Below are 16,029 nucleotides of genomic sequence, written 5' to 3'. Positions count from 1 at the left end.
CGCTGCTAGCCTTTCTCTTAGCTGCAGCAGCAGCTGACTCTCTCACGTATTCATCATGTTTTGCTGGATGGTTGGTTTTTAAATGGCTAATTAAACCTGAAGTGCTAAACGTCTTAGCATTAATACCCCCTCTAGACACTTTCGCGTCACATTCATTGCAAACTGCAACCCTATTCTCGCTATGATACTTTAAAATATTTCCACACCACCGACATTTTCAAGAAGGCGCCAGTTCAATGTTGCCAGGTCTGACAAGATGAATAAACAACTGGCACCACGAAAACAAGACAAAAAGCTAATGGGAAATGGGTCTCACAAAGGAAGAGGACGTTTGTGTTTTATTTTATTAGCATGTATCATTTTTATACCACTAAGTTAGTGAGAGAACGTGAGAAAGAAAAAGTTAACATTCAGAAACGTTTCAAACATTTGCGACTTCAGTGCTGGCAATCCTGGCCAGATCATCGCATTGTGTTGTTTCATTGCGTCTTTGCGTCACACGTGACTTTTCAGTAGAGTTGCAGAATTCCGGGAATTTTCAAAGGTGGAAACTTTTTCCATGGGAATTAACGGGAATTTTCGGGAAAAGGCTGGGAATTTTGAAAGTGGACATCAATTAAGTAGAAAAAAATATTGTAGCATAATCTTGGTTAAAAGAGGCAGATTTATGGGAATAAAGTTGTGCATAGCACGCTGTTACTCACTCACATGGACAAAACATGTTATTTTCTCAGGAGCCATTGAAGCCACACCCCTTACATGCATTTTGCATCCCTTTATCACATGCACATTAACTTCTAGAATTCCGAAGAGCTAGAACTGTTTTAAATACAAACTGCCGAGATCACACATTACAGACAAAGGACTACATGCCATCAAGTAAGTTTTGAGGATGTTTGAGGATGATTTTTTATCTATTATGGTATTTAAGTAAAAATGAAAAGGTATAGTAGAATAAATCTAGTGCTAATTTACTTGTAAATTTAGAATTGTGCCATTTCATTGAAGTAGTTAGCTTGTGATGCTCATCTCATCTGTAGCCGCTTTATCCTGTTCTACAGGGTCGCAGGCAAGCTGGAGCCTATCCCAGCTGACTACGGGCGAGAGGCGGGGTACACCCTGGACAAGTCGCCAGGTCATCACAGGGCTGACACATATGGCCCTTTTCCACTACCCTTTTTCAGCTCACTTCAGCTCACTTCAGCCCGACACGGCTCGCGTTTCGACTACCTCAGAGCAGCACGACTCAGCTCGCTTCAGCCTTACTTAGCACCCAAAACTCGCACGGTTTTGGAGTGTGGCTGAAGCGAGCCAAACCGAGCCGAGTGGGGCTAGGGGCGTGAGGAGACACTCCCCTGTGCACTGATTGGTGAGGAGGAGTGTCCTCACATGCCCACACACGCCCCGCGAGCACGCTGGGATCTGTAAACACCGTAAACCCGGAAGAAGAAGAATTACGAGAATTTCTGAAGCCTTATGCGCCTCGCCTCATCTATACGCTCTTGCCAGTATCTGTTGGCGTTGTCGGTGACAACAAGCCACAGCACCAAGACCAGCAACACTAACGACTCCATGTCCTCCATGTTTATTGTTTACTATCCGGGTCGTGAGACTACCGCTTAAAAGATCACTGATGTCACTGTTTGCGCCGCTTAACGACATCACGCGACGTCCACCCACTTTCGCTAACTCCACCCAATGTGTCCACTCACTTCCAGCCAGCACAGTTCAGCGCGGTTGTAGTCGAAATGCAACTCCAACAGCCCCACTCAGCCCGACACGGCACGGCTCAGCCCGACTCAGCTGCGTTTGTAGTGGAAAAGCGGCATTAGACACAGACAACCATTCACATTCACACCTACGGTCAATTTAGAGTCACCAGTTAACCTAACCTGCATGCCTTTGGACTGTGGGGGAAACCGGAGCACCCGGAGGAAACCCACGCGGACACGGGGAGAACATGCAAACTCCACACAGAAAGGCCCTCGCCGGCCACGGGGCTCGAACCCAGGACCTTCTTGCTGTGAGGCGACAGCGCTAACCACTACACCACCATGCCGCCCGCTTGTGATGCTAGTTACAGCAAATTGTGCTAGCTTAATGGGAAACCAGATAAGCTAAATGAAAGCTTCCTATGAACATTTCATGTAAGAAAACTAAATTTAATGCTAGCTTACTGGTAAAAATAAATGTAAATGTAAGATAATTAGAACATTTCATTGAATAAATTCTCATGCTAGCTAGCTACAGCAAAATGTGTTAGTGCTAGTTTAATGGGACATCAGATGTGCTAAAATGTTAACTGTGTAAATGTTTTGTCATCTTATTTCACAGAAAAATGCCACACGTGCTATCCAGTGTGTGGAGGCATTTCACACCTGTGACGGTAGACAGGAAATCTTTGTTCATGTGCAAATATTGTGCCAAGAAATATGTTAAGAATGCTACGAAAATGCAGAATCATATTTTGCAATGCTCCAAATGTCCAAAGGCAACAACAAATGCAGCAGGTGAAAATTCATCTATTGCATCAGATTCTTCTGATACCGTTTCATCGGTTCCTGGACCCTCAGGCCTCAGAAGGTACTTTGACTCCATGGATGAGCAAAGTCAGAGAAATGCTGATGAATGTTTAGCTCGAGCGATCTATGCAACATCTTCACCTCTGATGATGTCTGCCAATGTCTACTGGAAGAGATTTTTTTTAATGTAATCCGACCAGCATTCACTCCCCCAACCAGACATGCACTATCCACTCGTTTGCTGGATGAAGAGTACAACAGAGTGCAAACAAAGGTTAAACAAACCATCGACAATGCAGACTGCATTTCCGTCATCTCTGATGGATGGTCAAATATTTGGGGACAAGGAATTATAAACTACATTGTCACCACCCCTCAACCCGTGTTCTACAAGAGCACAGACACAAAGGACAACCGACACACAGGTGCCTACATTGCGGATGGGCTGAAAGCAGTCATTAATGACCTTGGAGCAGAGAAGGTGTTTGCACTGGTTACTGACAATGCAGCAAATATGAAGGCGGCCTGGGCACACGTCGAGGAAACATACCCCCATATAATGCCAATTAAATAATAAATGTTTATATAAATAAATAAATATTTAATAAAATAATTAAATAATTCCCCTAAATTACCGTAATTCCAGTGCTTTTTTTTTTTTTTTTTGAAAATTCCCAAAATTCCCATACCAAAGTTTCCATGGAAACTTTCCAGAAATTTTCCGGGAATCTTCCGCCCCTTTGCAACCCTACTTTTCGGCCTCACTTCTAACTCAGTCCACCGAAAACCGAAAGTGGATTTTTTTTTTTTTTTTCTTCCATTTTCGGCTGAAAATTTTCGGTGGCCGAAAATTCGGTGCATCCTTATTGGAAACATAGTTAAGTTTTAATGTTGAATGCCAGTAAGTTTTCAGACTATTTTGATCAAGTTAGTCTGTAATTGTGTCAAAAAAATGTCCTCTCCGAGACAGCTAATTTTTCAATATAAAATAACATACAGTAAATCCTCTAATACTGGCCTGTATTCCATTACTGGCCGGGACTCTAATATTGGCCGGTCTCGCTGTCGGAGGAGGTAAATAATGGCCGGACTCTAATACAGGCCGGGGCTATAACCAACGATGTTTCTGAGATCATAGTGGCCTTACACAATCGTTCCGATCTGAAAGACAATTGTGATCAGTGGCGCCGCCAGGCGTATGGCCGTACGCACTAGGCGTACCTTGGGGAGAGAGATTTTTTTTTTTAAATTATAATTGTTACCTGAATGCTTTGGCAATGCAATATAATTTGAGAGAGAGAGAGAGAGAGAGAGACGTGTGTGTGCCGGCGCATTTGTGTGCTTCAGGAGTGGGCGGGGTGTGCGTGACCAAGAAAGCTCATTGGTCAATGCAGATATACTTTTCTTGCACCACTGAGATTCTCTCCAGTTTTGAGAAACGGAGACAGACAATCGTCAGTAGTCAGAGCTTGTGCGAGAATTTATTGAGAAGCGAGTCAAAAATGAGTAAACGAACCCTGAAACAAACGAGCTTGTTTCAGACTTTTACGAAAAAGTCCAAAAGCAGTGATCCAGGGGTGTCATCTGCTTGCCGGTCCTCTCCAGTATCAGCTAGTAACACGGCACCGGGCCGGCAGCTTCCACTCCTCCGCAACCGAGCAGCAGTACGCTGCAGCTGGATGCTGCTCAGTTCCTTTGAGGGAATTGCCTTCATCTACCTCTGAGTTTGAAACTAGCCATACATCCAGTGAATTTCATATAAGAACACCTACATCTCCCCATGTCCCTTACGATCAGAAGTAGATGGTTGCTCCACCTTGCTGACAAATGAGCCATCAGATAGCTTTACTAATGAGCCACGAGTCAGCCCGCTATCACTGACATCACATTTATCAGACATAGGTCAACTTCAACCAGATGCCTTAAAATGTGCACCGGACTCTGTAAAGCTCAATGTCCTACAGAACCGCTTCAAACCAGACAGAGGGTGGGTGGCTCCTTCTACTCTGATTTTCAGTAAACTCAGAAAAATACCCGAGGAGTTTTTCAGCGAGTCTGTGTACCCCACGTTGCGCTACAGTGTGTCAGAGTCGTGCGTGCGGTAGTGCTGAGCAAGTTCACTAGATTCTAATCGAGGCTATAAAGAGTTTATTGTTTATTGTCGTGTGTAGTTCACATATGTTGTTCAAATATCAGCCTGTGTTCATGGAAGGCTGTTGTTCAATTTCAAGTTAAAGTTCTATCGTTGTTTTGTGTATAAGCCTATAGATCGACTCTTCATAGAAACTGCAGCACGCAAGCGTTTTTTTTGGGGGGGGGGGGGGATTACACCGCTAGTGCGTACCTTACAGTTCAACCCTGCAGGCGCCCCTGATTGTGATTACCGGTAGGTCTGGTGGTAACCAGGCAACCAAGCATCAACCTATTTTATAGGTTCAAATAGACACAAAATCTCGTTTTTATTCATTCCACTGGTAGTCTGTTTTGCTCAAATAGAAATAGAGGCCTGCCTCTAATTCTGGCCTCCTTCCAATAATGGCCTGGACCAAGATGCACTTGAGTGAAATAAAGGCCCCGGCCTATATTAGAGGATTTACGGTATCTAAAATGATTATTTTCATCCTAAAATGTGGTCAAGATATTGGGACATAAATATTAGAGACAACTAACACAAAGCTTACAGCCTTATATTTAAAAGCACTATGGAAGTAGCGGATTCTGAATTGTCAAAAAAAAAATGTCCTCTCCGAGAATCACTTCATTTGTTTCTCCCATCTTGTAGCAGATTACACAAAACTACCATACACGCATCAAAAAATTACCTGAAATCTGTTCTTTAACTCGTCCTTCACTTAAAAACTGGTACAAGAACCAGTTTGAATCAATTTGAATTTTGGACCCCTGTGACACAAACTTTGTACCCTGATTGTAAAACAACCCTTAAACCAAATAATGAGCCAAAGTAATGAAATAAGAAAATGTTGATAAAATAAGACTTTAAGATGATTACAATATCATTACACGTCACAATGTACTTGCGTTCATTTAACATAGGCCGACTTATAACCAGATCAGTTTACGACTGGTCAGTCGTAACCAAACGCAGTCGTAAGTCGACACATAATTGTGTATATTCACATTCAAGAGTGTGTTATAGCGATGTGATTAGATGATCATGTGATTGATGAAGTGAAGTTATGTACAGTATGTATGACAGGGTAACATAAATGGGTATTGAAGCATTATGTCACCGGTTTAGACTACTGTATGAAAGAAGAGAGACATATTATGTACCATTACCTCACCCATCAGGATCATAATCTTATGAAAGAAGAAAGGCATTACTGGTCAACATAACCTTCATTAAGCAGAGAGCAGAATGTGCGAGCGAAGATAAATCTCAAGGATTTAACTAACCAAAACAAATGGCACTCAGACCAGCCTGTACCAGTTTCAAGCATGCCAGACAGATATTTCTATCAATCAGTTACTCCACCTGCAGAAGTGTAACAGAGAAACCAGTAAACTTGTAAAGTTAACTTTTTCCTTTAGTCCAGTCTGGTTTTTAAGTCTCTTTAACCTACTTAACTTGGGATTTTCTTTCACCTAATACTTTGTTTACATTCCTATTAACTACATTTATGAAGCACTTCATTTATACATGACATCCCTTTTTTTTTTTTTTCTTTTTACTTTTCTTCTTTAACCTTTGTGACAGATTTGAAGTACATCTTCAAATTTTACAAGTGATTTAGATCACTTGATGACTTAATTTTACTTGAGTAATAAATTCTGGTACTTTTACTGACTTCAACTGGTACGCTTATCATACCAACACACCACACACTACCATGTCGCTGCTTTGCTTAGACTGGTCTGTCATTTAAATCTGTGATCAGTGATCGTCCCTGTTCATTGATTGGTATTACAATGATCTGAATTGTGTATAAGAGCACATGGGCTTCAGTCAGTAACTGTTGTGTGGAAAGTGATTTGGGGTTCATCCAAAGAAAACTGGAAAGGTGTATATAACAATTGCAGTAGTTTTTTATCTGCCGCTGGCTGAAAGGCCCGAAGGGGGATTATGTCTTGGCGATGTCCGTCCGTCCATCCCGGGACGGGTGCTCACCTTCTGAAATCAACCCCTCTCTGGGCGGCACGGTGGTGTAGTGGTTAGTGCTGTCGCCTCACAGCAAGAAGGTTCTGGGTTCAAACCCAGCGGCCGGCAAGGGCCTTTCTGTGTGGAGTTTGCATGTTCTCCCCGTGTCTGCGTGGGTTTCCTCCGGGTGCTCTGGTTTCCCCCACAGTCCAAAGACATGCAGTTAGGTTGACGTGGGGTCAACCTAACTGCATGTCAACCTAACTAGCCTTGGGCTGAGGTGCCCTTGAGCAAGGTACCGAACCCCTGACTGCTCCCCGGGCGCTGTAGTATGGCTGCCCACTGCTCTGAGTGTGTGCGCATGTTCACTGCTTTAGATGGGTTAAATGCAGAGGATGAATTTCACTGTGCTTGAAGTGTACATGTGACGAATAAAGGTTTCTTCTCATAATTTTTGGAGGATTTCATTAAACTTGACAAGATTCTTTGTTATATGTCGGTAGTACGCATATTATGATTGCGTTAAATTGGGTCACATTTTACCAGAGTTACAGCCCTTGATTTAACAAAATTTATAATTTGACAATTTCATGAGTGTTTTCCTTCTGAAATCAACTCCTCTCACAATTTTTGGAGGATTTTCACGAAACTTGGCAAAAGGCCTTGTTTATATGTCTGTAGTACGCATATTGTAATTTCGTTAAATTCAGTCACGTTTTACCAGAGTCGTGGCAACAAGCTTGTACTTTCACAATTTCATGAAGGTGTGCTTGCCTTCTGACATCAACTGCTCTCTCAATTTTTGGACGAATTTCTCGAAACTTGGCAAAAGGTCTTGTTATATGACGGTAATACGCATATTGCGATTTTAATTTTGTTTGTGAAAATTTTACCAGAGTTTTGACCCTTGATTAAATAACTTGTACTTTGACCATTTCATGAGGGTGTACGTTCTTCTGAAATCAACTCCTTCTCAATTTGTAGAGGAATTTCACCAAATTTGGCAAAAGGCTTTGTTATATTACAGTTATATGCATGTTGAAATTTCATTTAATTTGGGCAGATTTTACCAGCGTTATGCCCTTGATTATTAACAAACTTGTACTTTGGAAATTTCATTAAGCTGTGCTTGCTTTCTGAAAACAACTTCCCTCACATTTTTTTGGAGGAATTTCATGTAATTTGGCAAAAAGTTTTTATCCACCGCTGGCCAAAAGGGGGATTATGTCGTGGCGATGTCCGTCCTTCCCAGGAAGGGTACTCACCTTCTGAAATTAACTCCTCTCGCAATTTTTTGGAGGAATTTCATGAAACTTGGCAGGATTCTTTGGTATATGTTGCTAATACGCATATTGCATTTTATCAGAGTTATGGCGTAGTTGCCAGCAGGGGATATTGTGCTCTCGGAGTACTCTTGTTTTTATTGATAATGATTGAGTTCAGCTTCTTTTTTTTTTTCTCTATGATGCTATGTGTCATTGTGTTGCAACTTATTAATGTCCATTTGAAATAATTTGTCTTTGAACAGATGTATTGCCGGTAGTGTCTCTAGCAGAACTCCGCCGGCGCTTCCTGAGTGGCTCACTGCGTCGCAGAGGAGCTCTGTGTGTGCGGATTCTGCACAAATCCAGGCTGATGTATTATGGGAGAGCAGAGCAGAGCAGCGAATGCCCATACAAGGTCAGGGGTTATGACTGAGTTGACATGAAACTTGAATGTACGGTAGCAAAGCATATTGAATTTACTCTTTCCTTCTACTAACTTATGTTTAAGTTTAACGACCTTCTGTGTCAGGCCGAGTTACAGGTCGCTGACGGCTCAGTGAGTGTGCGTGTGGTGCTGTGGAACAGTGTATGCTTAGACTGGTACCGTTGCCTGCAGCCTGGTCAGGTTTTAAGACTGAGTCAGTACAGAGTGAAGGACAGCTACAGCAGCCACAGTGGACAAGATGCAGAGCCAAATATTGGTACGGAGAAACATCCCACATAAGACCTGCTACTCTTCTCATTATTACACATCATAGATACAGTTCCATCAGCTACATTCACTGTACCAGAGAACAGGGTTCTGTTATTCAGGCCTCTTCTCTAAAATTGTTTCCCACCAAACCCAATCTAATTGACACAAGTGTAAAAATCCCATTCTAACGTATGTACACTGCTTTGTTCTTTTTATCCCCCGCTGGCCAAAAGGCCTGAAGGGGGATTATGTCGTGACGATGTCCGTCCGTCCGTCCATCTGTCCCGGGAAAGGCGCTCGCCTTCTGAAATCAACTCTTCTCACAATTTTTGGAGGAATTTCACGAAACTTGGCAGGATTCTTTGTTATATGTCGGTAATAAACATTATTGTAATTTTGTTAAATTGGGTCACATTTTTCCAGAGTTACAGCCCTTGATGAACAAAATGATAATTTGACAATTTTTTGACAATTTTTGGACGAATTTCTTGAAGCTTGGCAAAAGGCATTGTTATATGACAGTAATGCGCATATTGTGATTTAATTTCATTTGTGAAAATTTTACCAGAGTTTTAACCCTTGATTTAAATAACTTGTACTTTGACAATTTCATGAGGGCGTACATTCTTCTGAAATCAACTCCTCTCACAATTTGTGGAGGAATTTCACCAAACTTGGCAGAAGGCTTTGTTATATGACTGTTATACGCATGTTGAAATTTCGTTTAAGTTGGGCAAATTTTATGTCATGGGAATGTCTGTCCGTCCCGGGGAGGGTACTCGCCTTCTGAAATCAACTCCTCTCACAATTTTTGGAGGAATTTCACGAAACCTGACAGGATTCTATGTTCTATGTCAGTAATACGCATATTGCAATTTTGTTCAATTCAGTCGCATTTAACAGAGTTATGGCAGAGTTGCCAGCGGGGGATATTGTGCTCTCAGAGCACTCTTGTTAGTATTTGGCTTCTCCAACATTTTAACCTCTTTTTTCTTTCCTTCTCAATCAGAGATCAGCCTAAACTCCAGAAATCCTACTGCTAAAGTTGCCATCATTCCAAAGCAGCAAGTTTTACCTGAATGGGGTTTACCAGACCTGCCACATAACTTCCTCTGCGGGTACACGTACATAAAGACAGTTGTTTGTTTGGTTTTTTTTAACGAGGGAGTATAGTTCCATTAGTGTAGGCCATCTTTGAAAATTGCCTTTGCTTGTGTTAGCCAGATACATCTGGAAATTTTTTTTTTTTGGGGGGGGACAACAACAAAAAAACAATACCTGTAAGGCAAGACAGCCTATGACTACAGCAAATCTGCTTCTCACCACCACAAACCTACAATTACCCAAGCATGGTCCCAAAGAGTTTAGTCACTCTTTGCCAGGTTATGTAATAATTTGTCTCTAAATGACTGTTTTAAAAACCCAACGTTGTGAAACCCACTGCATGCTTTTTTTTGAGACTGTATTACAGGGTTGCTATTTAGCTTTTAGAACTACAGTACCAGTCAGAAGTTTGGACACACCTATTCATTCATAGGTTTTTCTGTATTTTGACTATTTTCTACATTATAAAACATTGAAGACATCAAAACTATGAAATAACAGCTGGATCATGTATGGAATTATGTGGTAAACAAAATATGTTTCATAACTGGTGACTCTAAATTGACCGTAGGTGTGAATGTGAGTGTGAATGGTTGTCTGTGTCTATGTGTCAGCCCTGTGATGACCTGGCGACTTGTCCAGGGTGTACCCCGCCTTTCGCCCGTAGTCAGCTGGGATAGGCTCCAGCTTGCCTGCGACCCTGTAGAAGGATAAAGCGGCTAGAGAAGATGAGATGAGAGACAAAATATGTTTCATATTTTAGATTCTTCACAGTAGCCGGCGTTTACTTTGATGATGCTTTGTACACTATTGGCATTATCTTAACCAGCCTCATGAGGTAGTCACCTGGAACGCTTTTCAATTAACAGGTGTCTCGTCAAAAGTTAATTAGTGCAATTTCTTGTGTTCTTAATGTGTTTGAGATCAAACAGTAAATAATAAAAATACAGTAAATAGCCCTATTCCACAACTGTATTCATCCATATTGTGTCAAGAAGCGCTCAACTAAGTAAAGAGAAACGGCATCCATCATTACTTTAAGACATGAAGTGACTTTTAATTAATAAAGATAAAGAAAAACAATTGAATTGGAAGGTGTGTCCAAACTTTTGTCTGGTACTATAGTAGTAATTTTTTTTTGGCAGTTTCGTAATACTAATCAAGTGGTTTGTGTTTGCACTTTCTAGTAACATAGTGTGGAAATTCTGTTCAGAAAAGAGCAATAATTTTTTTATAGAAAAAGAGCAAGTCTGAAGATTTAATTTAATTACAGAAGTTGAAGTTGGTTTAGTGATATCATTTTCAAATATCACTTGTGTCTATCTATCTTGGTCATGGAGCTTGCGTGTGCTATCACTGTTCCTCTTTCTTGATGCAAATTTAAATATTTTTTACAGGGACTGATCCACCTACAGTGTCTTGCAAAAGTATTCATCCCCCTTGGTGTTTGTCCTGTTTTGTCGCATTACAAGCTGGAATTAAAATGGATTTTGGAGGGTTAGCACCATTTGCTTTACACAGCATGCCTACCAATTTAAAGGTGCAAATTATTTGTTTTACTGTGACATAAACAGCAGAGGTGGACAGTAACGAAGTACATTTACTTGAGTACTGTACTTAAGTACACTTTTTGAGTATCTGTACTTTACTTGAGTATTAATTTTTTTGGCAACTTATGACTTTAACTTCACTACATTTGAAAGACAAATATCGTACTTTTTACTCCACTACATTTCTATCAAGGTCCTCGTTACACATTACTATGAGGCAGCTTTGAAAGTGGATTTTTTTTCTTTTCTTTTCTAAAACGTGATGGGGGTTTTTCACAGGTGACACTGAGACAGCCTATCAGAAATCACGAGGGTCACGTCATGTCTATAGACTATAAAATCAAATTCAGTGATTTCTCAGCAGTATTAATTAACATGATCAGTTGATGGTAGAATGGAAGGAGGTGGTTCTTCTGGGGAATGCACACATTCATGGCCCATGAACCCATGTTTCAGTTTTCTGAAAGGATTAAAGATTCGTTTCATTTTAAATGGTTGTTTTGTTTGCTGAAAACGAACCACATCACGGCCTCCAAAAACTCACCGTCTGACCTGCAAAAGCATATTGAGGTGTGTAAACGTTTTATTCCAAGAGAAAGCTTGCAATGAAGTTGTCTGTGCTTTTAGAGCTAGTGATAACATTGCAGTAGCTATGCAGTCTGGGTAGTCTTTCTGTGGATTTGCCCGCCAAGTTGCCATCGCCTTGTCCATGGCTAACGTTAACACATAGCTAGTTAACTTGGACACTGTTAGTTAGCATGTAAAAATGGAGCTACGCTAACATGAATAACATTAACTTATCTGAAGTCCTTTCAGAAACGTTTTAGCATAATCTTGCCAAATAAACAGAATGTAGAAATATTTATTTTCTAGTAACGTTAGCTACCCAATATGATTTTGAGTTTGAAAAGAGTTTGCTAGAAGTCAGGTGGAGTTTCACTGACTAGCTAGCTTAACGTTAAACCATCATGATGGCACAGCATGCGTTCATTTTTTGATTGAATTCACATTTCTGTCTTTGGTAACAGCATTAGGTTTTGTAAGCGTTGTGGCAATAATACAACGATGCATTGACAGAAAATGTACTTTTAATACTTAAGTATTTTCAAAAGCAAGTACTTCAGTACTTTAACTTAAGTAAAAATTTGACTGGACAACTTTCACTTGTATCGGAGTAACATTTGACCAGTGGGATCTGGACTTTGACTTAAGTAATGAAGTTGGGTACTTTGTCCATCTCTGATAAACAGTAATTAAGATGAAAAACAAATCTGGAGTGTGCATAGGTATTCACACACACCCCCAAAGTCAATACTCTGTAGAGCCACCTTTTGCTGCAGTTACAGCTGCAAGTCTCTCGGGGTATGTATCTGTTAGCTTAGCACATCTAGCCACTGGGATTTTTGCCCATTCCTCAAGGCCAAACTGCTCCAACTCCAAGTTAGTTGGGCTGCGTTGGTGTACAGCAATCTTCAAGTTATGCCACAGATTCTCAGTTGGATTGAGGTCTGGGCTTTGATTAGGTCATTCCAAGACATTTAAATGTTTCCCTTTAAACCACTCCAGTGTAGCTTTAGCAGTATGTTTAGGGTCATTGTCCTGCTGGAACGTGAACCTTCATCCCAGTCTGAAACTTCTGGCTGACTCAAACAGGTTTTCCTCCAGAACTGCCCTGTATTTAATGCAATCCATCTTTCCTTCAGTCCTGACCAGCTTTCCTGTCCCTGCAGATGAGAAATATCCCCACAGCATGATGCTGCCACCACCATGCTTCACTGTAGGAATGGTGTTCTCAGGGTGTTGGGTTTGCGCCACACATGGCATTTCCCATGATGGCCAAAAAGATCAATTTTAGTCTCATTTGACCAGAGAATCTTCTTCCATGTGTTTGGGGAGTCTGCCACATGCTGTTGAGCAAACTTCAAACATGTTTTCTTAGGCAATGACTTTTTCTGGCCACTCTTCCATAAAGCCCCGCTCTGTGGAGTGTACAGCTTAAAGTAATTCTATGGACAGATACTCCCATCTCCGCTGTGGATCTTTGCAGCTCTTTCTTTGGTGTCTTTGTTGCATCTCTGATTAATGCCCTCCTTGCCCGGTCTGTGAGTTTTGGTGGGCGGCCTTCTCTTGTCAGGTTTGTAGTGGTGCCATATTCTTTCCATTTTGCTATAATGGATTTAATAGAGCTCCCTGGGATATTTTTTTATAACCCAACCCTGATCTATACTTCTCCACAACTTTGACCTGTTTGGTTTTCATGTTGCTTGCTTAGTAGTGTTGCAGAGTCAGGGTCCTTCCAGAACAAGTTGATTTATGCAGACATCATGTGACACATCATGTGACACTTTGATTGCACACAGGTGGATCTTAATCACCTAATTATGTGACTTATGAAGTGAATTGTTTGGACCAGCGCTTACTTAGGGGTTTCATAAGAAAGGGGGTGAATACTTATGCACACTCCAGATTTCTGTTTTTTCATCTTATTGTTTGTTTGTGTCACAATAAAACAACAATTTGCACCTTTAAATTGGTAGGGATGTTGTGTAAATTAAATGGTGCTAACGCTCCAAAAATCCATTTTAATTCCAGCTTGTCATGCAACAAAACAGGACAAACGCAAAGGGGGATGAATACTTTTGCAAGACACTGTACCTGGTCAGTATTTGACTTTTGCAGAACTGCTATTTGTAGTCCTCTAAAGATTATACACTATTTGGACAAATGTTCGTGGACACCTGACCATCACACCCATAATATCCGCCTTTCATTAATTGTTGCCACAAAGTTGGAAGCACTCAATTATCTAAAATGTCACTAATGTTCTTGTGGCTGAATGAGCACAAATCCCCACAGCCACGTTTCGAAGTCTAGTGTAAAGCCTTCCCAGAAAAGTGGAGGTTATTATAACAGCAAAAGGAGGACTAAATCTGGAATGAGATGTTCACCAAGCACATCTGGATGTGGTTCGTCATGTGTCCACATTCTTTTGGCAATATAGTGTACATTCATAGTTCTTTGGTTGTTATTTTGTGCACCTGTATGTTCACTGTGCATCATGCCTTCTGCAGGCATGATCTACAAAGTTCTCCTCAGAGCACCATCTGTGATGTTATCGGCGTGGTTGTTTTTGCGGGACGACAAGAACGAATCAGGAGTAAGGGTAAGGCAGCACCACACACACTAAGTGAAAATAATCAGGTGTGTGTTTCCTGTTACAGTAGCACAGTGTGACTTAAGTGCACAGCCGTTTCTGTATTCTGAAGTCCACTGTTTTTGTTTTAAGATGGACGGAGGTCAGAATTCGAAGAGTACCGATGGCTCCAGTTGGAAGATGGGACCACAGATCAGCGAATCACCATCAAGCTTTTTTCAACATCCCAGCCAGACATTCAAAGCCGAATCCATCCACGTAATCACACATCTTTTTGTTATAGCTACACATTTAATATAATGGAAAGTGTTATCTTTAAAATCTTTTTTTTTTTTTTCTTCCTCATTTTCAGTGGCACTGGTTGTCTGTACGAGGCTCAAGCTAATAAGAAATACAGTTGGCAGTGCTACAACTTTTGAGTATCTGAGCAACACTTCATTTACCCAGGTGTACTGCACAGGTAGCGCGCGTGCACACACACACACACACACACACACTCTTGTTCGCCCACTTAGCTTTCAAAACATAATGCACATGTTTTTGCTTTTCTGAGGCCTGATTGTCTGATGGCACACAGGCACTGGCTCCCGCCCTGTGATGCCATACAGAGGGATCCGTCCAGTCCGACAGTTCCTGCAGTGGTTGAAACAAGTGGATGAGGCGAACATGTTGGACAGGGCTGTGATTGGAGGATACTTCAGCTATCCTCCCCTGCCTATTTCTCTACAAAGCTTTATGGAAAACCAACAAGGTAAGAAAGATATATAATTTTATCTCCAATACAAGGTGGGCAACTTTCTTCACCTTAAGGCCAATTTATGCTGACAACCCAGTCCTCGCAGACGGTGTCGCAGATAGCGTCTGCGTAGCCCCCCCACCTTCGCAGACGCTCTGCGCGCACCTCCCAAAAATTGTGACCACCGCAGAAGCCTCGCAGACAGCGCCGCAGACAAGAGGGCTCTGATTGGTCCACTCTACCCGCTGTACACGCACTTCCGCTTCCCTACTTTCCCGGTTTTTGTTTTCACGACTGGCATTTTTAAAAACACGAGCGAAGATGGAGCAGCATGAAGAGCGGTTGATCGAGGAAGTACGTACATCTATACGACTCCAGTTCTAGTCATTATAAAAAAAAAGTTCTAGTCATTATAAGTAACCGGAGGATAAACACTCCACTAACCACACCCACCAACTACTCCTAGCGACTTCGCGCCCCCTTGCGTTGTGCCGGTGAATAACATCGCGCACGCCTATTACTCCCCGCTCAACAATAAATTACAACTGTCTGCGAAAAGCTATCTGCGAAAGCCTTGTCGCAAGAGCATGCAGAGGCCTTTAAACTGATTGCAAAGTGACTGATTAGACTGCTTGTTTAATATTAGCTACAGTACAGATACTCACAGTCCAGTTTTTCAGCTGAGCCAAGCATCAGTACGGGGATAACAATTTTGAATTGAAACAAATCATGTTTTTTTTAAAAATAATATTTATTCAGGAAACTCATGTCACATAGCGTGATTTTCATTGAGGTCCTGACTATAAAATATCACAATTACAGAAAAAAAAAGGAAATCTTCACAAATAACACACACACAAAAAAAAGATTTCCAAATCAAATGTTTACAATTATGAAGTTAAATA

General features: G+C 41.3%; 1 protein-coding gene across 4 annotated transcripts in view; it reads left to right on the top strand.

Moving 5' to 3' along the window:
- The window catches only part of si:ch73-71d17.2 (RPA-related protein RADX), a 57,472-nt gene that overhangs the window by 18,580 nt on the left and 22,863 nt on the right, over nucleotides 1-16,029 (top strand). For all 4 annotated transcript variants that reach the window (XR_009655650.1, XR_009655651.1, XM_060934309.1 and 1 more), the window contains exons 2-8: nucleotides 8,150-8,301; nucleotides 8,416-8,587; nucleotides 9,590-9,698; nucleotides 14,306-14,397; nucleotides 14,521-14,646; nucleotides 14,741-14,848; nucleotides 14,966-15,139. Coding sequence is in view for 2 of the 4 variants with exons in the window: in XM_060934309.1 (XP_060790292.1) it covers nucleotides 8,150-8,301; nucleotides 8,416-8,587; nucleotides 9,590-9,698; nucleotides 14,306-14,397; nucleotides 14,521-14,646; nucleotides 14,741-14,848; nucleotides 14,966-15,139 (933 nt within the window). In the remaining 2 variants the exon portion in view is untranslated. The remainder of the gene's footprint in view (nucleotides 1-8,149; nucleotides 8,302-8,415; nucleotides 8,588-9,589; nucleotides 9,699-14,305; nucleotides 14,398-14,520; nucleotides 14,647-14,740; nucleotides 14,849-14,965; nucleotides 15,140-16,029) is intronic.

This window comes from Neoarius graeffei, chromosome 1 (assembly GCF_027579695.1).
Source record: "Neoarius graeffei isolate fNeoGra1 chromosome 1, fNeoGra1.pri, whole genome shotgun sequence".
Classification (NCBI taxonomy): domain Eukaryota; kingdom Metazoa; phylum Chordata; class Actinopteri; order Siluriformes; family Ariidae; genus Neoarius; species Neoarius graeffei.
This window is presented reverse-complemented; position numbering and strand designations above follow the sequence as displayed.